The 22988-nt window shown below is 53.7% G+C and overlaps 1 protein-coding gene across 1 annotated transcript; it reads right to left on the bottom strand.

Annotated features, from left to right (window-relative positions):
• Nucleotides 1-1353: 1353 nt before the first annotated feature.
• SEC16B (SEC16 homolog B, endoplasmic reticulum export factor) lies at nucleotides 1354-22001 on the bottom strand. Its single transcript, XM_058030454.1, has 25 exons — nucleotides 21739-22001; nucleotides 20670-20776; nucleotides 20068-20167; nucleotides 19854-19950; nucleotides 18611-18767; nucleotides 18097-18254; nucleotides 17444-17505; nucleotides 15710-15845; nucleotides 14333-14557; nucleotides 13608-13705; nucleotides 12582-12663; nucleotides 12350-12467; nucleotides 11720-11831; nucleotides 11424-11529; nucleotides 10392-10532; nucleotides 7434-7547; nucleotides 6740-6812; nucleotides 4500-4751; nucleotides 3629-3675; nucleotides 3218-3355; nucleotides 2986-3093; nucleotides 2065-2146; nucleotides 1844-1962; nucleotides 1705-1773; nucleotides 1354-1416 (listed from the first exon to the last, which is right to left on the bottom strand). The coding sequence occupies exons 1-25, from the start codon at nucleotides 21999-22001 to the stop codon at nucleotides 1354-1356; spliced, it is 3027 nt and encodes a 1008-aa protein (XP_057886437.1).
• Nucleotides 22002-22988: the final 987 nt, after the last annotated feature.

Raw genomic sequence — 22988 nt, 5'->3', positions numbered from 1 at the left:
GGTTCGTGCCCGCAGCTCCCCACACAGCCCCTCAAGTGCAGGTTTCAGCCCCGCAGCTCCCCACAGAGCCCGTCAAGGGCAGGTTTCAGCCCCGCAGCTCCCCACAGAGCCCGTCAAGGGCAGGTTTCAGCCCCGCAGCTCCCCACAGAGCCCGTCAAGGGCAGGTTTCAGCCCCGCAGCTCCCCACACAGCCCCTCAAGTGCAGGTTTCAGCCCCACAGTCCCCGTGCCCGCGGCTCCCAGCGCAGCCCCTTAGGCGACACCTCACCCCCCCCACCATGAGCCTGCGCTTTAACCCTCACACCGCGACACGCCCTCAGCCCCCTTCCGACCAATGGGCGATTCTTGATCAGCATATAACCGCAATGCACGCCGGTAAAAGCAGCGTCTCACCCTAAGTTAGAAGCAGCCAGTTCGGTGAGCCTTTATATAGTGGCGGAAGCGCGGGAATCAGCGTCCGGGGGAAGCTCACTGCCGAGGCCACCCACGGGGTGCGCGTCACCCGCGCCCCGCCTCGGGGAAGGTCTGAGGGAAGGGCCGCCCGCGGCCCCAGCAGGGCCCCGCCCGCGACGGGCGGGTGAGCCACCAGCAAGGGGGGGCGCCGCGCGGGCCGGCCCGGGCAGGAGAAGCCGCGGCGGTTCCTCCACGGGGAGCCCCGGCGGATGCTCATGGCCCCGCGGTGCTTTGAGACAGACTCACGGCCGGCGCGCTGAGTCCAATGGGTGAGGTGGGGCAGCGCCCCATAACCCAATTCAGACTACTCTCCCCCGGACACCCTTTTTCACTTTCACTTTTTCGCCATCCTTCCACCACTCATTACCTTTCCCCTCTCCCACCCTCCTTTCCTTCCCCACACAGCTCAGTGTTCCACCCTACTTATTACTGACTTCTATTACCCTCTACTTATTCCTGACTTCAACCCCTCAAACCTGGAGCCCAGCAGAGGGCAACAAAGATTAAGGCGCATGTCGCTTATGAGGAAGGGGTGAGTGAGTGGAGAGGGGATTTCATTTAAATGTCAATGTGTAAATACCTAAATGTTAGCAAAGAAAGGTAAAAGGAAATACTGGAGTGGACTTCAGGAACCACACATAAGGGATGATAACAATGAAGTATTCAAACCACACCTAAATTTTGTAAAAGTAGAGGCCCGTGTTCTCCCTGAATCACCAGATTATTCACCAGCCTCACACCCCCCAGTTACTGACTTTTAAACTCAGAAACCTCCCCTTTATTTTACAACACCCTCCACCAAGCAAGCCCAACCATTCCTACTCCATCCAAAATAACCACAAACACCATTTTGGTTAAAAAAACTTTGTGTAATTGGTCTCTGCTGTCCCCACCCACCACCTCACAGTGGGTTGGGGTAGCGATGCCGGGAAAGCAGCCTGGGTTGGGTGGGTCGGGCAGGAAGCTGGGAAACAGAAAGAGAGGTGGCGTGAGCAATGGGCTGTACCCCAAAATGTTGCTTTGCCATCGTCAGGATGCAACCACAACCATCCTCCCTACATTTCACTCATTCATCACAACCTTCCATTGCTGTCCTCCCACCATTGATTTACTTATAAAAAACCCTTATTCCCACAACTGGTATCACCTAAACCCCCTTGCCCACAGCAGATCACCTGAAATCTGGCCCCACCCCAAAATCAGGAGCCACCCCAGGTGTCATGCAGCACCACCCTCATAAAAATGCTCTCACCTGAGCGACCTGGGCAGGGTTGAAGAGAGGAACTGAAGCCACTGGTGGGAGAGGTCCATGGTAGACAGCCTGGAGGGACCAAAGAGAGAGAAACTTATCAGACACCCCAAGCAGAGAGGCGTCCTGGCCACTATCACACACAGGTACACTTCCCTCCCCTCCTCACCTGCTGTCCTGATGACTGCCTTCCATCCCATGAGCCTTTCACCTCTGCAGACACTGAACTAACAGCAAAGGTGCTTTCACCCTCCATTCCTCCTAGGGCCAGCAACCAAAAACAAAAGCCAATTTAAAATAAGGAGGAGAAACTTGTTAAAGGGCGATGGGAGAGAGAGGTGAGGGGAACTGTGAGGTATTTACCAGGATTTCTGGAGAGAGGCTGAGCCAAAGGGTTTGTTCCAGCTGCCAGAGGGGGAATGGGTGGGGATGGTGATGCTCGCTCCTGAAATCACATCCACCCATTTAGAGCAGAAGCTCCTTGAGCTGGGAGAAGACCTCTGCACCAGATATCACACCAGGCTTTTGGGGTGCCCATCCTGCATCCCTCCTGCTGCAGAGGTACCCCAGGAGCTGCAGGAAACCCAGATAAGGAGGGGCTACAGGGTCAGGCAAGCAACTCGGGCACAAAGCTAAACCAGCCTGAGGGTTTAAAATCAGGCAGGAGCTGGACACCAAGCCTGGGTACAGCGTGAGGGGCCAAGGTGCATGGCTCCCCTTCTGTTCTTCATCTGCTGCTAGTTTGAGAAGAATATCCCAAAGTGTTTTTGCTCTGGGACTGTAGATCCTTCTCTACCAGGAAGACATTTCCAGGGGAGGTTCTCGCTCCAAGCTCCAAGCCATCAGGGATGTGATGCCCTTAGGAGCTGGCTAGGTCTGGGGTGACCACGCATGGCTGCTTCCCCCTCGCTGCTGCACTTCCAATTAAAGAGGTTTTCCCTTCCCTGCACCTCCCAAACCCTGCCAGAGCACTGCTGCTCACAGCTGCTGTGTTCCGCTCCAGCGGAGGGTGAGGGATCCCTGCAGAGTTTGGATGGATGACCTCATGGCTGAAGGAGGCTATATAAATTTATATCATATATATGAAAGAGGCTATATGAATTTACAGTTATTGTTATTCAAGGATTCACTTCCAGGCTAAAAGGGCTCCCAGTCCCCATGTCCCCCCACATGGAATGGCCATGGCCCCTGCATGAGGACAGGGAGAAATGGGGAGATGTGTCACCCATTCTCACAGCTGCACCCTGCATGTCACCAGAGACAGGATGGCTTTTTGTCCCCTACCTGTGGTCCTGATGTGGGAGAGTCTGAGCCTGTGTCGGACTCAGCTTTGGGAGAAGTTTCCTTGGTGGGTTTCGACCGAAACCAGCCAAACCACCTGAATCCAGAGCTCTGGGGAATGAAGGAAAAGAGTGGAAAGGGATAAGTGGATGCCAGGTGCCTGCTGGGAGTGGGCACCATTTTTCCAGGGACAGGGCTGGGTGCATGAGGCTCATGGTGGCTCTGGCATGCTCACCTTGTCCTCCTCTGGCTTCATGGCCTCTGCCTGCTCCTCAGCAGTGTCCTCAGCTGCGCTGTCCAAGGAGGGCTGGCTGTCCCCCAGCGAGACAGTGGAGGTGTCTGAGAGAGTCCGAGTCCTGGCTGGTAACTCCTCCTGCCATCAGACATGGAAGCTGCCACGTGCTGTTCCCACAGGAGCTGCACTGAGCATGGTCAGAGCCCCCCTGGGACTGCTGCTCACCCAGATTAGTGGGGAGCATCCCCAAGGACCCCTTAACACAGCAGGGCACAGCTTTCACCCAAGGGAACAGCTGGCACCATGATGGGGAGATTCCATGTGAATTCAGTGCATGGAAGGATGGGCTAACACACCCCAGCTCCAGCCAGGACCCTCAGTGGGATGGTCTCTCTGGCTCCTCTGACTCACCTGCTCTACAGGGGACAGCCTGGCACCCCAGGGCTCCTCAGCTTCTCCTGTGGAGGAAAGGGAAGGACACAGTCAAGGTTTGATCTGTGGAGCTATGGATTTATCCATCAGAGCTATTTCCAGAGCTTCTACCATGGCCCTCTCCAGAGCAGAGCCACCCATGTGGTGGCCAAGATGTCCCCCCAAGAGATGCAAAAGGCCATTCTGGCCCCTGTCCCTGCCAGCATCAGGGAGTAAGTGGTGAGGCTGAACTGGTGCATCTCAAAGGCAACTTTTAAGGAAGAAATTCCTTGCTGTGAGGGTGGGAAAGCCCTGGCACAGGCTGCCCAGAGCAGCTGTGGCTGCACCACCTCTGGAATGGGACCTGGTCTAGTGGAAGGTGTCCCTGGGTGGAAGGTGTCCTGTAGCCATATTTTTTGAAAAATCCTTTCCTTAGGATTTTTTCTCCTGAGAAGCTGAGAGGCCTCAGAAACAAAATGTAAACAATGGTTATCTGCTGCTGGGGAATGCAACAGGTGCATCTGTGATTGGTCTCGTGGCTGTTTCTAATTCATGGCTAATCACAGCCCAGCTGTCCAGACTGTCTCAGTCAGCCACAAGCCTTTGTTATCATTCTTTCTTTTTCTATTCTTAGCTAGCCTTCTGATGAAATCCTTTCTTCTATTCTTTTAGTATAGTTTTAATGTAATATATATCATAAAATAATAAATCAGCCTTCTGAAACATGGAGTCAACATTCTCATCTCTTCCCTCACCCTAAGACCCCTGCAAACACACGGGTTGGAACCAGATGACCTTTGCCATCCTTTCCCAACACAAACCATCCTGGGATCCTGTGGTTTCTGCAGGGAAACAAGGCTGCAGCACTCACCTGCTGGCAGCACTGGCTGTGGAGGGGGCTCAGCACCACCCCCTGCCAGAGGGGCAGGTGTCTCCTGGCTGAGCACAGGGGGCTGCAGGTCTCTCCCAAGGCTGGGCAGCGGAGATGCCACCACCTGAGCAGGTGCTGGAGACCTCGGGGACACGTCCTCCTGGGGCCTCAGTCCCTGGGATGGCACAGGCTCAAACCACTGGTCGTACTGGTAGCTTTCACTCTGGGGAAGCTCATTGCCAGGCTCTTCATCTGCCAAAAAAAACCCCACACCTCAGGAGTTTACAATTTTTGTAATGTTTATAATTCTATCGGGCTGTTGCACAGATTTCTCCCCTTCTCCATTAAACATCAGCAGGAGCTGGGGGAGTGAGGAAAGGCTTCAGGGACCAGGCAAGGGAGGAGTTAGGACACAGCACAGCAAAAGGAACCTTCCAGAGGTTTCAAGGAAGGTGGGGTTGGAAAGACTGGGGGAATTATTTTTTAATGCTGGGAATGTACCTGAGGCTACAAATGAACTCAGAAGGGGAATGCTATGGAAGCAAAGGGCCCACAGGCAGCACACACCAGCAGCTCAAAGAAGGCTGAGGTCTCCAGCCTTTTCCCCCACTCCTGCTGCACACCCTGAGCAGGAAATATACAGCAGGTAGCTTTCATTCCCGTTCCACAGCAGCACCCACGGATGAGTTCCTTGCTCTAGGCAGATTTATTCAGGGTTGGGATTTTTTTGTTTGAAAGGCAAGTTGAGCGAGCAGGATTGGTTTTATTTCACACACACATTGGCCCCAGGTGTGTGTCCTGCCCATTCCAGCTCAGCAGCCTCCTGCCAGAAACACTGGGCACTGGGAAACTCCTCTCCCATTGCTGGGAGGCAGGACCCAGATCCCACAGGGAAGGATTAGGGCACCTCTTGATGCTATCAAACCCTTTGCTTTGCTGCCAGCATCACCTCCAGCCCACTGAGGATTGGCTTCACACCCATGAGCTGCTCCCACATGGCCTGGAGATGCTCAAGATCCACAAGGAGGAGGATGGATGCTCAAACTCAGGCTGCCTGGCAGGCTCAGCTGGAACAAGTCGGGGAGGACCACGTGGATCCCAGCCTGGCACCTGATTTGGGCTTTGTCTTTCCAAGATGGATGGATTCAGCACCAAGCCAGCCTTCTCTGCATGCAGGTCCCTCAGGTGGTGGCTCTGGATGGCCTTCACCATGAAGGAAAGGGCCAAGCACAGGGAAGGTGAGCTGTGGAGACCACATGGAGCAGACCTGGCTGCTCAGAGAAGCCAAGCCAATGGGATCATCACACTTGCAGTTTCCTTCCAGGGAAGGAAGATCATAGTCTGAGCCCTGATAGCAGCAGAAGGCAATCAGGATTGATGATCCTTTTTACTGCCTGGGAGAGCTCTTTGAAAAGGAATTTGGCAGCAGCAGGGAAAGCTGATAGGAAGCAACGGCTTGAAGGAATTAGTTGTGTTTCATCCTGTCTGCACCAGCCTCTGCTCTCCACACTTCAGTGCCAGCACTCCCAGTCAAAGGCACATCCAAGGAGCAGGGGCATCCTGCTGGTGGAGCTGGATGTGAAGCAACACCTCCCCCTGACTTCTCCTCAGTGGGACATCCCAATGGATGCCTGTCCAGCTGGGAAAGAAAAGCCCCCCTGCTCTTCCCTTGGCACCAGGGGATGGCTGTGCCCCTCCTCTTGATGTCTCTGGACTCTTGGGGTCACCAAAGGGTGAAGCAAAGGGATCAGAGAGGCAGCAGGGAAGGAGAAACGCTGATTCTGCAGCAGCAGGCATCCTGCAGCCTGGCACAGAGGAGGATGAGCTCCTTCCTGAATCCTTTGCTGTCTAAGTGTGAAATCCCTTTAGTTCAGCTCCAGTTTGCACCCTCAGAGGACTGCCTGGGAATGGGGCTGTCTCCCCTGAGGCTCAGCTGGGAGGCTCATCCAGCACCCACCCCCAGCTGCTCTTCTCCTCCCACGGCACCCAGAGGGACCCCGAAGCTGTGGTAATTAGGCCCAATTACTCAGACTTTGTACAGAACCCTCACTTTGCAGCCCATGCCTGAGGGATGCATCCAGGCAGGAGCAGCCTTTGAGCTCTGGGGGAATGCAAGGGGCAAGGAGTTGCTGCTGGTAAAAACTCCAGGGACTGGGAAGCTGCTTCCCAGCCCATGGCAGCACAGTTCCACGCAGGGAGAGCCCACTGAGGTGACCACAGCCTGCTGCTTTTTTATTTACCTGCTGTTGGTAGAACAGCACAGGGCAGCTCCAGCTGAGCAGGTGCCACCTCTGGAGGAAGATCATCTTCCACCTGCAGAGGTGAAACATGGTAAAATGGACAGGGAAAAGGGTGGAACAGGACAAAAACTAAGGCAATCACAAAGCTAATGCAAAGGAAAGCACAGTGCTCGTGGATCTGGGGCTCATAGCCCACCCCAGGCTGCAGGAGAGACCCACACCAGCTCAGAGGGGCTGCAGCACCCCTGAGAGCAGGCAGGAGGGGAAACAAGATGGAAAAGGCCACAAAACCAAAAAGCAGGTGTGAAATCTGAATGGAAGAGCATTAATCCAAGCACCAGACCATAGGTAAAAGACCCCAGAGTACACCCACAAGCTGACACCCCACCAGTGAGCTCTGCAATGTCCTCCCTGCAAAGGGAGACCATCACTCCCCCACCAGCCCCTGCCTGCCCTCCTTGAGCCAAATCAAAGAGAGTTTTGCCCTGTGGGAAGCTCTGCAGCCCTCAGGCACTGCAAGCCCCTTGCTCCCTCTGAATCTGCAGGTCCCAGAGCAGAGACCACATCTCAGAGCTCACAGGCAGAGAAGAGCAGCAGCTTCTGACCCTCCATCCCCTGGGGCTCAGGGAAGAGGAGGAGATGCTCCTGCAGACAGAGCACAGCACAGAGCAGCTGTCCCACTGCCCCTCCTTACCTCCCACTCCTGGCAGCAGGCTCGGAGCTGCTCCAGCCAGTCAGGCTCCAGTGCCTGCTCCTGCTCTGGCATCTCCAGGAGCAGAGGGTCACAGAGCTTCAGCCTCTCAGCCAGCTGCAGGGATTAGCACAGGGGTCAGATCCACAGGGATCTGTCACACAGGGGCTCAGGAAAACAGCATCACCTCATAATATGGGGCTAAAATAACACCAGCCTCTCGTGCAGGATTTATTCCCTCTCCCACACCCACACAGAGGTGCTGGCCCATCCCATGTCCCACAGTCTCAGCAGGGCTGGCTCAGCACTGGCACAGAGATGCCAAAATACTCTGTCAAAGGTGCTCCTTGCATCAAAGAGACAGGCAGATATCACCATCCCCTTTCCCCCCTGAGGAAAATGAGTGGCTTTAATCACCCCCCAACAGCCATCCTGGGGCACTGGCAGGTTTGCAGGACACCCCACCAGAAGCCCTGGAAAGAGCCCAGCTCCCAGAAGCTCCTCACCTAGCCCATGAGGATGGATGGGAGCTGGTGTTTTTCTGATCTGCATTTACAAATCTCTGAGAAGATTCCACAGCCTCCCAGGCTTGTCCAGATGCTTGATGTCCTTACAGCTAAAGAGTATTTTCTTAATATCTAAGTGAAATCTTCCCTACTGCAAATTAAGCCTCTCTATCCCTGCTCCCATGGAAGCTGTGAGAGGAGCCAGCCAGCATCCCCCATGAGCAGCCTCCTGTGTGCTGGAGGGCTGTTATCACATCCCTCGTACCCCTTTCTCCCCCACCATATCTTGCCTAGAAGAAATAACCCTCAGGCCTTCTTCAGAGGTCATTTTCCCCTCAATCTCTTATCACCCCAGCTCTCCACTCCCACACTCACTCCAATTTAGCCCTGTCTCCACATGCAGCAGCCCAAACAGGCCCCAGCCAAGACCCCTGAGACCCCAGCACGGGGGGATTATCACCTCCTTGTCTCAGATATGACAGTTGTACTCTCACAACCCAGAATAACACTATAACATGGTGAGGGTTTTTTTTCTTTTGTAACAGCATCCTGTTATGCTGCTGCTCAGTATTTTTTCCATGCTCCACTATCTCCCCCAGGTCCCTCTCTGCAGTATTGCTGCTGTGTGTTTAATTTCTCCTGCAGAAGAGGGGTCTGTGCTGCCCTGGCTGCAGCCATCTCGGTGACTTGGGGCTCCAGCTCCCATCAATAGAGCAAAAGGCTCTTCCAAGGCAACCCAGGAGTCCAAGGTGGGATGCAGGGCTCCCTGCAGAGCTAATTCCCTGCCTGAAGGAGTTGTTTAGACAAGGATCCAGTTTTAAGACAGCTGGGTGAGGGGAGATGGCACTCAAAGTACTGCTCTTCATCCACATCTTTACTGAATTTTCTCTCACTGATATCAGCCCCTGATCTAGTGGAAGGTGTCGCCCATGGCAGGGGAGTTGGAACTAGGTGATCTCTGAGGTCCCTTCCAAGCCAAACCATTCTAGGATTCCTGGGGATTTCTCAAGTTTCCTCTGGCTACTTCATGCTGCCTTATCTTCAATGCTTTGCTACAAGGCTGCCACCTTGAGGGCCACCAAAAGCCACCCAGAGGTGACTGTGCAGCTCAGCCACCCTCCACAGCCACACAGGACTCAGCTGTTCCTTCCTGCACCAGTGCTAGCAGCCATTTCTTTCTATTCCTGAGCTTTTAAAACACAAACTCTAAACCAGCACAAAGCACCCTTCCCAGGTCTGGGAGTTTACAGCAAGGCAGGACCTGCACAACCAGACCCCAGCTTGGGACTGGGACTGGCCAGGAGAGCAAAGTAACCTGCAGCCAACCAGGAACCTGCTCTACCCACTGTCCCATCTCTCTACAAACACACCTATGCTCATCCTGAATCAATCACAGGAAAAAAGAAATTATAAACATGATTACTCCTAAACGGGGAGAATGTTTAATCCAAAAGCTTATGTGCACTTTGATCCAGTATTAATGAACCAGCACCTGGTTGTGTATCATCCTCAGCTTCAAAAGAGGGGAAGTCTTAATCAAACACTAATGTGTATCATAATTTGTAACACAGTCTAGAACATCAAAGACAAGAGCATCTACGAATGCACCAGTTTTCCAGATGAAAGTGTTTTCTCCCAGGAGAAGCATTATCCCCAGCAGAATGGCAGAGCTAAAAGGCTGTTAGACAGCAAATAGGCTTCAATGATGGGGTGAGGAAGCAGTGCCAGCCAAATTCTGGGTGAACTCAGCAGCACCCACTTCAGACAGGCATCTTGCTGCCCCTCACCTCACAGCACCACAGCTTTAGTGCCTTTCATAGAGTCACAGAATGGTTTGGGGTTGGAAGGGACCTTAAAGCTCATCTTGTTCCAATACCCTTGCCATTTGCAGGGACACCTTCCACTAGACCAGGTTGCTCAAAGCCCCATCCAACCTGGTCCTAAAGGCTGGAGGAAGGTGACAAGCAGCCTCAGCATTGCCCTGGTCTTGTGAAAGCCCCAAGGGGACCTGGAACACTTGCCCCTCTCTACCCCACCCCCCTGCTCAGGAAGTAGAGGGGCTGCACTTGGTGCTACACGTTGGGCCTTGCTCCCTCTCAGTGTCACCCCAGAACACATCCTCAGGAGGTAAAGAGAGTTGTAGAAGATATGCTGGAGAGGAAATGTGCACTTAGACTTCACTTCTTAAGCCTGTGACATTTAGAAGTTCAGAAAACCCCACCAGACTTAAAAACCTCCTTTGTTTCCAAATAACTCTGCTCCTACTTGGCAGTCAACATGACACCTTTGTTTTCTACCCAAAATCCACAGGGATTAGAAACCCTGTGGAAGCCCTGGCTTTGCTGTACTCGGCAGCAAACCCCAGAAGGCTGCTCAGAGCTGCCAACCCCTCCCAGCCCAGCAGTTCCTGAGCAGGGATCACAGCCAGGTTGGGATGCAGGAGGTGCAGACTCACCCTCACCACCTGCCGTGCCAGGACGGGGTGCGCGGCGGGGTCGCGGCGCAGGAGCGCGGTGGCCACGAGCTCGCAGTACTGCAGGGCCTGGGCTGGCAGCCCGTGGTCAGCCAGGCGGGAGGCGTAGAGCAGCTTGTACACCTTGGGGGAGGGAGGCAGAGCAGCCAGGGGTGGGAGCAGGGAGATGGACAGGGCTGTGGGTGCCCTGCGCCAGGCACATCGCCCCAGCGTGGCACAGAGCGCCCTGGATCGCGCACCCAGAGGTCACCTGCAACTTCCATCCATCCCCAAGGAGGCCTCCAGCTCCCTCTCCTTGAGCCAGGGAACTTCATAGAATCGTGGATCCTGCACCCAGAGGTCACTTCCACCCATCCCCATGGAGCATCCAGCTCCCTCTCCTTGAGCCAGGGAACTTCATAGAATCGTGGATCCTGCACCCAGAGGTCGCTTCCACCCATCCCCATGGAGGCGTCCAGCCCCCTCTCCTTGAACCAGGGAGCTTCATAGAATCCTCTGCCCTGGATCCTGCACCCAGAGGTCACCTGCAACTTTGGGCAACTTCCACCCCTCCCCATGGAGGCATCCAGCCCCCCTCTCCTTGAACTTCATAGAATCCTAGAATGGTTTGGGTTGGAAGGGACATCGGAGCTCATCTAGTTCCAGCCCCCTGACATGGCCAGGGACACCTCCCACTGGACCAGGTTGCTCCAAGCTCCATCCAGCCTGGCCTTGGACACTTCCAGGGATGTGTCCACCCCAAGGCAGCAAGAGCTGGGTGCTGCTTTGCAATAGGAAATTCTCAGCTATTATCCAGAGAGCAGGAAGGCAATGAGAGCTGAGCAAGCACTGACCAGACACACTGTGCACCCCAAAACTTGCCCTGAATGAGTCCCTTGGCCAAGGCAACCTCCCCATCATTCCCAAAGCCCAGTAAGGGGACTAGCCTCAGGAACAGCTTGAATTCCAGGCTTCAGGGAGATGTTTTGGGGCAATCTGAGCTCTGCACGAGATGCAGTTGAGCACATGCACTACCTGGAAGGGGAGCAGGAAGGACTCGGGCTGTCGCAGCTGCTGGCAGTACTCGAAGATTTCCATCCTCTGGATGGCCTCCGTCCGGGCGAACTGGGAGAACGCCTGGCTGCGGGGAGGGGGGCGGGCTCAGCGGGCAGGAGCAGGGCTCCTCCCAAACAGCCCCACACAGAGCGCACATCAGCAGCGGGAAAAGCCCCGACCAGGGATTGCTTCTGCATCAGAGTGAGAGCCCAGGGATGGGGAAAACGTGGGGCAGGTGACTCTGGCAAGAATGCCAGCCTGCAGTGCTTGCTCACCGGTGGCTGCTGCCCAGCAGGGCCATGCGATCTGCCTTTGCTCCAAAGTAACCAAAGGGAACATCTGCCATCAGGTAGCAGAAATGAGCTGCTTCCACTGCTCCCTTGCTGGCTGCATGGAAAAAGACAAACAATTAGTCTGAGACATCACCACATGGTCAGCTTTGCTTTGGAGGCCCTCAAGCTCACCCATAAAATGCAAACCAAACTGCCTCACTTTCCTGGCCATGCAGACCCTGATCCCTCCCTTGTCCCTGTTGCTTGTCTGTTTTCTCCAGTTGCTGCTTTTTGTTTCAGGGGGTTTCTGTTCAATGGTAGAGCTGGGTGAGCCTGAGCAAGGCCAGCTCCAACTCTTGCAGGGTGCATAAAATCCCATCACAGGGAGCAAGGCTCAGTCCCTGCAGTTACCTACACTTCTCTGGGCCAACTGCTCCAGCTGTCTCCACAAGAGCATCTAATGATGTGCCTGGGCCCAATTCACCTGAGGATCCATTGGCACCTCACCCCTTCCACCTCACAGGCACTGCAGCTCCAGGGTTGCAGGCACAACCATCTCAGTGTGGACATGCACGGTGACTCTGCAGTGCCCACCCACTCCTGTTGTGGCTGCCCCCACTGATCCCAGCTCACCCAGAGTGTCCCCCATGGTGACAATGGCTCGGTGGTTCAGCTCCGTGTCTGCAGCCTTGTTGGACAGCATCACAGCCAGGTGGGGCCTCCAGTCCCCCCACGTGGCATCCCCGCAGCACTGGAGGGACAGGAGGACAGCAGAGGTGAGCAGAGATGGTCACCAAAGGTGGGTGTCACAGGCAGGTGACAGCACAGGGGAGCACATGCCAGGGCCAGCCTCTTGCTCACGGACCAGAGCTGCCTGAGGGATCCTCCCTGACATCAGCTGGAAGAGGGTCTGCAGTGGGTCGTTGGTGGCCAGTGTGCTGGTGAACCTGTGAGGAGACAGCAGAGAAGGGCTGCACCCCAGGACCCCAGACCTTCACTCACCTCCCAGAGCACAGCCCAAATGCCCCAGGAAACTGATGTCCTGCGGGGTTTCCCAGAGAATCCAAGAAGGGATTGAGTTGGAAGGCACCTTCTTGTCCAACCCTCTTTCCATAGGCAGGGACACCTTCCACCATCCCAGGATGCTTCAAGCCCAGTCCAACCTGGCCTTGGACACTTCCAGGGATCCAGAGGCAGCCACAGCTTCTCTGGACACCCTGTGCCCACCCTCACAGGGAAGGATTTCTTTCTAACATCTAATCTAAATCTACCCTCCTTCAGCTGAAGCTGTTCCTCCCTATCCTTTCACTCCATGCCCTTGTAAATAGGAGGCAGAGAGGATCACCAGCCTCTGAGGGTGATGATCTGTATTACCTTCAGAGAAGGCAGGTCTCCAGGACAACGCTGCATAAAACCTCCTTAAAAGGATTTGGGTTCCACAAGACAGAAAATTTCTGCTTAACTCTCCCTGAAGGGATCAACCCAATCCAGACTAAGTACATTAAATTCCACCAGAAAATGCTCATACAAGTGGGATGAACAGCTGGGACTAGACTGGATCACAGTGAAAATTGCTCAGCTCCCCCTACCCCATGGCTGTCTTTGCTAGGGGAGCATGGGCAAAGCCAGAGACTCAGAATAAATGCACCCTCCATCTCCAGAGAATGGCTTTCCTCCTGCTTTCCAGCCCCCCACCTGGTTTCTCCTGTACATTGGGAAGCCTGAAGGACTCAGGCCTGTTTGAATGGATGTCCTCTGTCCCCTTGGCCCCCTCTGGAAAGGCTCCAGCTGGAATCAATGCTCTTTTCCAATTCAGGGGGCACTGAAGGGATAGCAGCCTTGGAAAGCCAGCCATGGAACATCAAACCCTGCTTGAGCTTCTGCAGCTTACCCAGTGAGGACCCAGCTGTACGTCCGAGGGTCCATCTTGCTGGAGAGGAACAGGGCATGGCCCCACAGCTGGTTTCTCATGGCCCAGACCAGAGCCTCCTGCAGGTGAGGGGGAGAAGAAAGAGGGTTTGCACCAACTCTGCTTCCTCCCTCTTCTGCTCCCCCAGCTCAGAGAAGAGCACCAGTACTGTTCTGGTTTCAATTAGCATCCTCCAAATTAGCATCTTCTGTGTCCCCTTGTCTTTCTACCCTAAAAATTTACAAGAACTTGGACCTTCAAAGCAATTGAAGATGTGTGCTGCCCGTTAGCTCTCAAAGCTGTGGGATGCCAGTCTGGGCATCCAAGCTGCAGCCCTCCTCTCTCTTCTCCTTGTGCCTTAGGTATCTATCCTGTGAGATCACATAGCTGCAAATGGGTTTGGAACAAGACAACCTTTAAGGTCCCTTCCAAAGCAAACCATTCTAGGGATCTATGAAACTAAATGTGGTAGAAGTGCTGGTAAAAGCCTCTTCATCTCATCTTCACTTGGGTCTCCCCTCCCAGTTCCCAGTGGTGGGACATCACTGCCATAAGCCCCATTGTACAAAAACAGCTCGGAGGGTTGACCCCACAGCCACAAGCCACTTCATGACCACCCTTCCCTTTAAAACCTGCCAGAAAAGGCCAACAGGTCCAAGAAGAACAAAACCTCCAGCCTCACATCCTGGATCCCACTCACCACTTACTTTCTTCCTGCCATAGTAGAGGAGCTTGGTGAACTTCTCCACGATCTGTGCCTGTGTCTCCACGACGGGCGGGAGCTCCCCGGTGATGAGGTCCAGCGGCTGCCGCTGCGCCCACTCGTCGTCGGCCATGCCCAGCAGGTTGGCTGCAGGCTCCTGCCTCCTGTACCTGTCCTGGCGCCTGCCGTCCTGCATCAGCAGCTCCGCCGCGTCCGAGCCCACCATGGACTGCCAAAGGGAAGGAAGGAGCCGCCTGGAGGCTGCCCCAGGCTCGGGACCCAGGACATTCCTCTGGCTGCCCTGGGTGATTCCAGACCCTGGCAAGGGGCTCAGAGACCTTGGCATGGAGTCAAAAACACCTGTGCCTTCGATTTTAGCCCATGGAAACAATTACCAACTTTGTGTGAAGATTTAGAAGCCAGAAGAGTTTGAGCAGGATGATAGTTAATTTGTCACAGGGTGAAAAAGTAGAATTTTTGGGATTTTACAATGGGAGTTCAAGAAGCAAGATGGGGGAATCTGAGCATGTCCTATCCTTCTTCTTCTTGTCCTCCATCTTCTGCTGGGATGGTGACTTTTGGATTGGTTTAGAGTAGAGACAGACTGTCTAACATAGGTGATAGGTGTTGGAAAATTATTATAAATAAAGTACACGTAGTTTGCAGTATAAAAAGATAACACCACCCCAAGGGCAGTCGCTGTGCCACAACCTGACCTGCTGGACAGACCTCAGCAGGTCAGAGAAAAAATGGAACAAATAAGAGAAAATAAACAACCTTGAAAAGCAAAACTGACAAATCTCAACTTCTTCTTTGGTCATGGAGCTAAGAAAAAAGACTTTCTAACACCTCAGGAGTCATCTCAACCACAGAAACCTGAAACCCCATAAGCAAAGGCTGATGACACTTCCAGTCTGCCCCCTTCTTACACCTGCATCCTTGCCCCAGCACGTGCCCCAAACAAGACCAACTTTGGCCACCAGCACAGGGAGTTGGAAGGAAAAGAACTCAGCACAATTAGCAAGACCTTCACAACACTCCCTCTGACCTGCTTCCAACAAGCAGCTGCAGACTGGATTGGGTGGATTTCAGTGGATTAAGGGAACAGCCCCCTTTTAAGTGTAAGTGCTGGCTCCCCCATGAAGGTGGCACCAGTCCCCTTCACTGAGGTGTTGGCAGTTCCCAAGGACAAAAAGCAATCACGGAGAAGGATTTGCTACAAATATCCAGGCAGCATCAAACTGAGGAATGAAAATCACATCCTCCCAAGGTACACCCCTTCCCCCCAAAAACTGCAACTGGATCAAGAGGCACCTAAGGGACATACTACTTGTCTCATGTCCAAGATCAAAAGAGTCATTCTCTTCCATGGAATACCTACCCCATTCTGCCGGCAGAGGAGGACCAGGAGTTTCCAGAGGAGAGAGGAATCTCTGCCCCTCTGTGTTGAGAGGTCACAGCCTGTGTTTATCTTCTTCTGGCAAAAGGTCATCACATCCACCTTGTGCAGATCTTCCCTACAGCAGCAGAAAGAAGCATCAAAGAAACCCAAGGCAAAGCAACCTAGGGCATCATTCAGGCTCAGTCCCCAGGTACACTGATGGAGATGCCAAAGATTCCAAGCAAGAGCTGGAGGAAAGAAGATCCCCAGTACCAATGACTACTTTTAAATTCAAACACACTCAAATGTATTGTGACTCCTAGCAGATCTCTGCATTTCAGGGATGCAAAGTACACTTCAAACCCACTCTTTGCTCTCCTGATAATATTTTCCTCAATCCATCTGCAAAGAAACAGTTTGGATTTGCTGTGCTGCCATTACATCCATGGATGTTCAAGGCTGCAGAAGCAGGCACAATCTGTTGTGGAGGCAGAGTGGAGGGTCACTTGTGTGACCACAGAAACCCTTCAGCTATGTGCAAGCCAGGCAGAAGTGCTGCCATACAATAAAATAACCATGCAGTTAGAAAGAAAGAGTGTATCAAACAGGAGAGAGAAACTGCAGGTGGAGATGTTGATCCTGACTCATCATTCCAACATATTATATGGAGATTCCTGATGTACCCTTTGGAACAAATGGTAACCCAGAATCATAGAATGGTCTGGGGGTTGAAAGGGAGCTTAAAGCTCATCTAGTCCAACCCCCCTGCCATGGGACCTTCCACTAGACCAAGCCCTGTCCAATTTAGCCTTGAACACTTCCAGGGATAGAGCATCCACCACATCTCTGGGCAACCTGAGGCCTTACTACCCTCACAGGGAAGATTTTTTTTCCATATATCCAACTAAAGTTCCCCTTTTTCAATTTGCACTTGCTGCCCTTTGTCCTGTCTCTACAGTTGCTGACAATGAGACCCTCTCTGGCTTCCTTGTAGCCATTTCAGGTACTGGAAGGGGCTGTCATGTCTCCACACAACCTTCTCTTCTCCAGCCTCAACTTCCTCAGCCTGTCTGCATAGGGAGGTTTCTCCAGTCCCTTTATCCTGCTCTGGACTTGTTCCATGTCCTTCCTGTGCTGGTGGCCCCAGATCTGTTTGCAGCACTCCAGGTGGGTCTCAAGAGGGCTCACAAGGGAAGCTCCAGATATTCCCTGCAGCTTCTGTGTATGCACATCCCTTTTGCTTGGTAAATACTTTTTCCTTTTCTCTCCCTGCCTTGGTTGGGAGTGGCCAGAAATAGAGACAACCTGATGCAGCACCCCTGATTCAACCCCAGCTCATACTGGATATAGGAACATACTGGGTCTGACCCTGCTGTGGCTCAGCCATCTCATGGGACAAAAACTTTAGGAAAAGCTAAGCCACAGGTTGACCCAGGGCTTCAGATGTCCAAAGAAGCCAAAAAAAATCATTTTTCTGAGACAAAATGAGTACAAAATAAGGTCAGATGTACAAACCACACTAAACCCACATCCTATGAATATTCAAAATACCATATCCCACAACCCAAACCAGGCCAGACTGCTTCAAAGGGGCTGGGCTCCCAGCCTGAACTTAGACATGGCCTTTGTGAATAACTCAAAGCCACAGGAACCCTTTGAGTCTGCCTGGAGCTCACGTCTCCTCATGAAGGAGACAGCCAGGAGGACACAGCTCCTGGACCTGTGCTGCTATACCTGGCCAGGGGCCCAGGGAAGGCTTGCAGCTCCTCCAGCTCTTCTGTGCCATGAAGGATTGCCTGGAAAACAAAAGTAAATTCAGCAGCTGGCCTCCAGCAATCAGACCAGCCCCAGCTGGGCTGTTGGGAAGCCAGGGCCTTGGCAAAGGATCCAACAGTGCCAGTGAACCCTGTGCTGTCATCAGGTAACCACAGAGCACAGAGCCTGAGCTATCACATGGACTCCAGTGCTAAGGTCCAGTAAAGAAATGTCTGCTGAGATGGCATCTGCCTCCTTCTGGAGGTAAAACAGGAGACAGGAATGCTGTGGGAGACTCAGGGCATGGACAAGGCCCCTGTATTGGAGCACCTTGGGAAGATGAATGGAGTTGTCCTTTGGAGAGGAACAAACCACATCTGTCCCCATGAGAAGGGGTCCCTGTGAGCAGGTCACAGGTACCCAGGGTTTCAGAAGGCTGAAAACACCACCCAGACACAGGCTGGCACGATGGAGACTCAAAAGTCCATGTGGGATGGACAGAAGATGGGAGCAAGGAATGGGAAGGCTGCTGAGGAGGTTGCTGGGGTTCTGAACCATGTCTGCATCCCTCAGGGTGACAGGAGCCACTCCAAGGAGGGGACAGGGGACCTGGAGGGCCAGCTGTGTCCTACCTCCAGGCTGTGCAGCTCGACACGGGGCAGCTGTCTCTCAGCAGGGTGGTGGGGACACACCAGCACCAGGTGGCCCCCAGCTCCAAAGCACAGAGCTGTGTGCAGCTGTGGGAACTTGAGGGGGACTGCTGGGGGTGGGGTGGACACCGAGGGCTCCCCTGCAATGACACACAGGCCACTGTGAGCCACTCACACTGATCACACACCACATCCACTGTGGAGGGCTTCACCAGTCCCAAACTTCACCAGTCCCAAACTTGTCCCCCAACTGAGTGGCCCTCCACTGACCCCTCTGTGCAAGAATTGTCCCCCAAAGCAGCAGATGTGCACAGCAGCTCCTAAACCTACCCAAGCAGAGCCCCTGGACCATTCACCCACCCTGCAGCCCCCCAGCCATGCCTTGTGCCTGCACAACCTCCTCCAGGAGAGGACCCAGCTGAGAGACAGCCAATATCCTACACCAGCCATTTATTCCCTTGCTTCCCCCTTGTCAGAGCCCCCCATTCCACCTCACCTGTTGGTCCCATATTCCAGGACCCCATTCCAGGGCTGTAGTCATCAGCACCATCCCGGATGTACTGGCTGAGCTCATGGCTGCTGGAGCTGAGTCCTGACTCTTGGTACTGCAGGAGCAGGCTGGGCTGCAAGGGTGGGAGAGCACACAAACCTGGCTCAAAAACTAGGGACACTGCTGATTTCCTGCCCCCAGGCAGTGAGGGGGGCTCTGCTGCTGCAGGGAAGTGCCCAGCAGGGACAGCACAGCCAATTCCCACCCCAGCAGCTCACACCCTACACCACCTTGGGTTCACCCCACAGCTTACAAAAGGAATTTACATCAGCCACAGCTGTAGTCTGACAGCTTTCCTAGCCCTAACATGAGCTCCCCACCACAGCCAAGGAGATGGGGCTTGGAAACCCAAAAACACATCACCCAGGAGCAAAATCACCAGAGGAGCTTTGATTTGATCTTTTCATTTTCTCTTGGCAAAACCCAGCAGTCAGGACAAAGTGTGAATGGAGCATGACTTGGTGGACAGAGCTGACAATGACACACAGCTGTCAGCTACCTCAGAGGGCTAGAACTGTGAAATCATGGAATCATTAAGGTTGGAAAAGCTCTCTGAGTCCTACCATTAATCTAGCAATGCCATGTTCACCACTAAACCATGTCCCCAACTGCCACATCTACATGTCTTTAAAATTCTCCCAGGAATGGTGCCTCTACTACATCCCTGGGCAGCCTATGCCAGGGTTTGACAACCCTTTTGTTGAAGAAATTTTTTCCTAGTATCCAACCTAAACCTTCCCTGGCACCAGTTAAGGCTGTTTCCTTGTGTTCTGTCACTTGTTCTGTGGGAGAGGAGCCTGATCCCCACCTGCTACAGCCTCCTTTCAGGGAGTTGTAGAGAGTGACAAGGTCACCCTGAGCCTCCTTTCCTCCAGGCTGAGCCCCCACAGTCCTCTCTGCCTCTCCTTGTGCTCCAGACCCTTGCCCAGCTCCACTGCAGAACATCCCACTAAGCCTGGATTTCTGTGCTGCTCCTGGGCTGAGCATACAGCCCTGCCCCTGGGGGAGGGACAGCCCAGCAGATGGAAAGAACACAAACACTAAAAACCCGCTGCAACAATCCCCAGGGACTGTCAGGCAGAGTGCAACATTGCAAAGGGGCCCTCTTCTCAGCTGGAGGGGGACACATGGATTGTTCCCAAATCTCTGAGACATTCTTGTCCTCCACCCCTGCCCATCTTGAGTTTACCTCTTTGGACCAGCCACCAGCCTCCCCTGAATCACTGCTGAGGGCTCCTTCCCTCCTGGCTGTCGAGGTGTAGCTCTGCTCATAGAAGTTGTAGGTCCTGCAGGTGGGAGCAAAGGGAGGACACACTGAAGGCCTGAGATTCTTGAAGCACCCACAAACCCACTCATTTTGCAGCAGGTGGTTTCACAGGGCTGCACAGACTCCCCAGCTTTACCTGTCGTGCCCTGGGGGGCCCGTGGCCAGGTTGGGGTGGTAGCCCCTGTAGTAGTGCTGGTCCCGGTAACTCTTGCCATGAGACTCTCCCTGCCTCAGGTCTAGAGAGAATCAAGAGTCAGCATCACCCCTCCAGAGCAACAGTGAAGTTGCAGAAGACAATCCATGAGAAAGGCAATTTGCCATGCCCACTCAGTTTGCTTCCAAATGATCCCAACACATTGGAGATATGATAACAAGGCCTTGTGCACATTTGTCAGCACAGCACTGATGTCCTTTCCTCTCTCCTCCCTCCTCTTCTGTTTAGTCCAGAAACAGCAAAGAAGAGGCCCTGGCCATCCTGATCACACAGCACTATCAAACCAGGAATGATACAGGTTTTTAGCCATGGTCATGAAGATCAAACATCCCTTGGGTGCACCTAGCTCCTGCTCACATTTCCTAAATGCAGACAGGGAGCCAGTGCTGCACAGAGCATCCACCAGCACCCAGGAGAGTGGGCAGGAGAGAGCCCTGGATGTGTGCAAGCCCTGGGAGAAGAACCCATCCTGGGGAAAGCATCACTTCTGAAGCTGCCTGCATGCCCAAAGGATGAGCCCATACCTCTGTCATCCTGCCATGCCACTGGCTGCCACTGGTGGCTTTGGTAGGAGTAGCCATCCCTGTTGCCAGCTGCAGGATACTGCCAGTGGGGATCTTCATAGCTCTGCCTGGAAAACAACACAGCACACTGATCTGGGGGAGAAAGGGTTCCAGGGTCACATCTAGGGTCCCTCCTGCTTGGGACCTTTTGAGGCAGCAAAGGGGGTGGAAATAAAGCCAGGTCCCCTGCTCTGGCAGGGCCAGGAACTGGTCCAGCATCACATCTGGAAGGAGAAGGGTGAGGTTTGGATGCTTTGCTGCCACCAGCTATAAGAAACCTGCAGTTTCAGGTGATGCCCAGTTTTACAGAATCCAAGAATGGTTTGGGTTCCAAGGGACCTTTAAGGTCATCTCATTTCAACCCCTGCTACGGGCAGGGACACCTTCCACTAGACCAGGCTGCTCCAAGCCCTGTCCAACCTGGCCCTGAACACTTCCAGGGATAGAGCAGCCACAGCTTCTCTGGGCAACCTGTGCCAGAGCCTCCCCACCCTCAGAGAGAAAATTTACTTCCTAATATCCCATCTGCATCACACGACCTCAGCACAAACCCCCACGTACCGACTCCATAACTCACTGAGGGCAATAACTCAGGCAAATCAAGCCAGATTTGCTGGAAGCTCTTTCTCAGCACTGAGAACATCCTCCAGCCCACATTTTATCCGTCCACTCTTCACTGTTTCAGCAGCTGAGCTTGCAGGCTGCCTCTTGCTCCTATATTACCACTTGTATTTTTATTGTTCACCTTGCACTTAGGAAAAAGGAACAGCATTTAATCAAATCTGTAACAAAAATGCACCTCAGGGCTGAGGCTGAGCTTGTCAAACACCAACCACAGAAGCCACAGTTTTAAGAAGAAATCAGAGCTGCAAATGCTATACAGCCTTAAATATAGAAGTCATGGGCCTGCTTGAATAGCTGGACATCACCTCCTGACCCCTCTGTAGTCACAAGGGCAGGAGCTGTGAGCAGTGCAATGGGCAGCTCTGATTTTGAGAAGGGTTCCATGAGAGGGACCACGGGCTCTCACCTGGCGTGGGGCCGGCTGGGGTAGGTGCTGTCAGCGCGGGACGCCGGCCGGTAGGTGCTGTCACCGTGGGGGTGCTGTCCCTCATCCCAGGGCAGAGCAGGGCCGTGCCTCCCGTGCCAGGAGCCGGGCCTGGGAGCCGGCCCTGCCTGCAGGAGGTGCCGCCGCAGCGGGGCCGGGGGCCCGGGCAGCCCCTCTGCCCACGAGCCCCGCGCTGCCGGCCTCTCCCGGGGCTGGGGTGAGTGGCCAGGGGCCCAGGGCTCCATCACTGCTTGCCAGCCAAATCCTCTCTGGGTCTGGGGGGCCTCAGCCCCAAATGGCTTTAGTGGCCTGCAAATGTCACAGAGTGTTTGATCAGCAGCTTTTCAACCCACTCAAAGCCCCCTTTGAAACCCATTGCCAGCTACTCTCTGCTTTTGGGGAGCATCCTGGAAACCCAGGATCCTTTCCAAAACACCCAGAGGCAAGGAAAAGTCATCTCTACATCTTCCTTAACTTGAAGCTCCCCTTAAAACACCAGGATGAAATGATGAATCTATTTCTTCCCAGAAAAAGAGTCTCAAGATGGTTTGGGTTGAAAGTGACCTTAAAAATCATCTAGTTCCAAATCCCTGCCATGGGCAGGGACACCTTCCATTAGACCAGATTGCCCAAAGCCCCATCCAACCTGTTGTGGAGCACTTCCAGAGATGAGGAGTTTCTCTGGGCAACCTGTGCCAGGGCCTCACCACTCTCACAGGAAAGAATTTCTTCCCAATACCTGACCTGAATCTCTCCTCTTTCAGTTTAAAACCATCACCCCTTGCCTTAGTGCTACAGGCCCTGCTATAAAATTTGTCCTTACCTCAAAAAGCCCTCTTATACCCAGGTGGGATCCTCCTGCACTCCCAGCTGCAAAGCACCAGCACTCACAGCCCCCTCAAGCTGTGAGGGTGAGAAATCCCCCTCCCCTCTGTGACAGGCAGTGAAACCCCATCTGATATGCACTAAGGGGGCAAAGCTTTGGGCAGGACAAGGAGTTTAGCTCAAAGAAAAGAGCAAGCAGGGAGAAAAGGAGCTTTGGTCTTGTGAGCGATGGGATGGGGTGGGAACAGGGATTTCCTCCTGCCTTTCAGAATTCCAAGTGGGCACCAGATTTGGTTACAGCAGTGCCATGCAGAAGAGGAAATCCTGAGGAGAGCCCAGGGTGGCACACGGGTGAAGCCCCAGCTGCCAGGGGGATGTCACCCTCAAGCCCCCCACGTCTCCTCTTG

The sequence above is a fragment of the Melospiza georgiana genome, chromosome 9 (genome assembly GCF_028018845.1).
Source record: "Melospiza georgiana isolate bMelGeo1 chromosome 9, bMelGeo1.pri, whole genome shotgun sequence".
NCBI classification, from domain to species: domain Eukaryota; kingdom Metazoa; phylum Chordata; class Aves; order Passeriformes; family Passerellidae; genus Melospiza; species Melospiza georgiana.
Note: the sequence above shows the minus strand (reverse complement) of the source record. Positions and strands in the feature narration are given on the sequence as shown.

What these genes read in the sequence shown, in the direction of transcription:
- SEC16B (XM_058030454.1), bottom strand. Translation starts at nt 22,001, where the DNA reads ATGGAGCCCTGGGCCCCTGGCCACTCACCCCAGCCCCGGGAGAGGCCG. An exon ending in TCCTCTGCCGGCAGAATGGG is followed by an intron (nt 14,558 to 15,709) that starts GTAGGTATTCCA and finishes TCCCTTTGGCAG; the next exon opens with TCCATGGTGGGCTCGGACGC. An exon ending in CCTGCTGCCAGGAGTGGGAG is followed by an intron (nt 6,813 to 7,433) that starts GTAAGGAGGGGC and finishes TCACCTCTGCAG; the next exon opens with GTGGAAGATGATCTTCCTCC.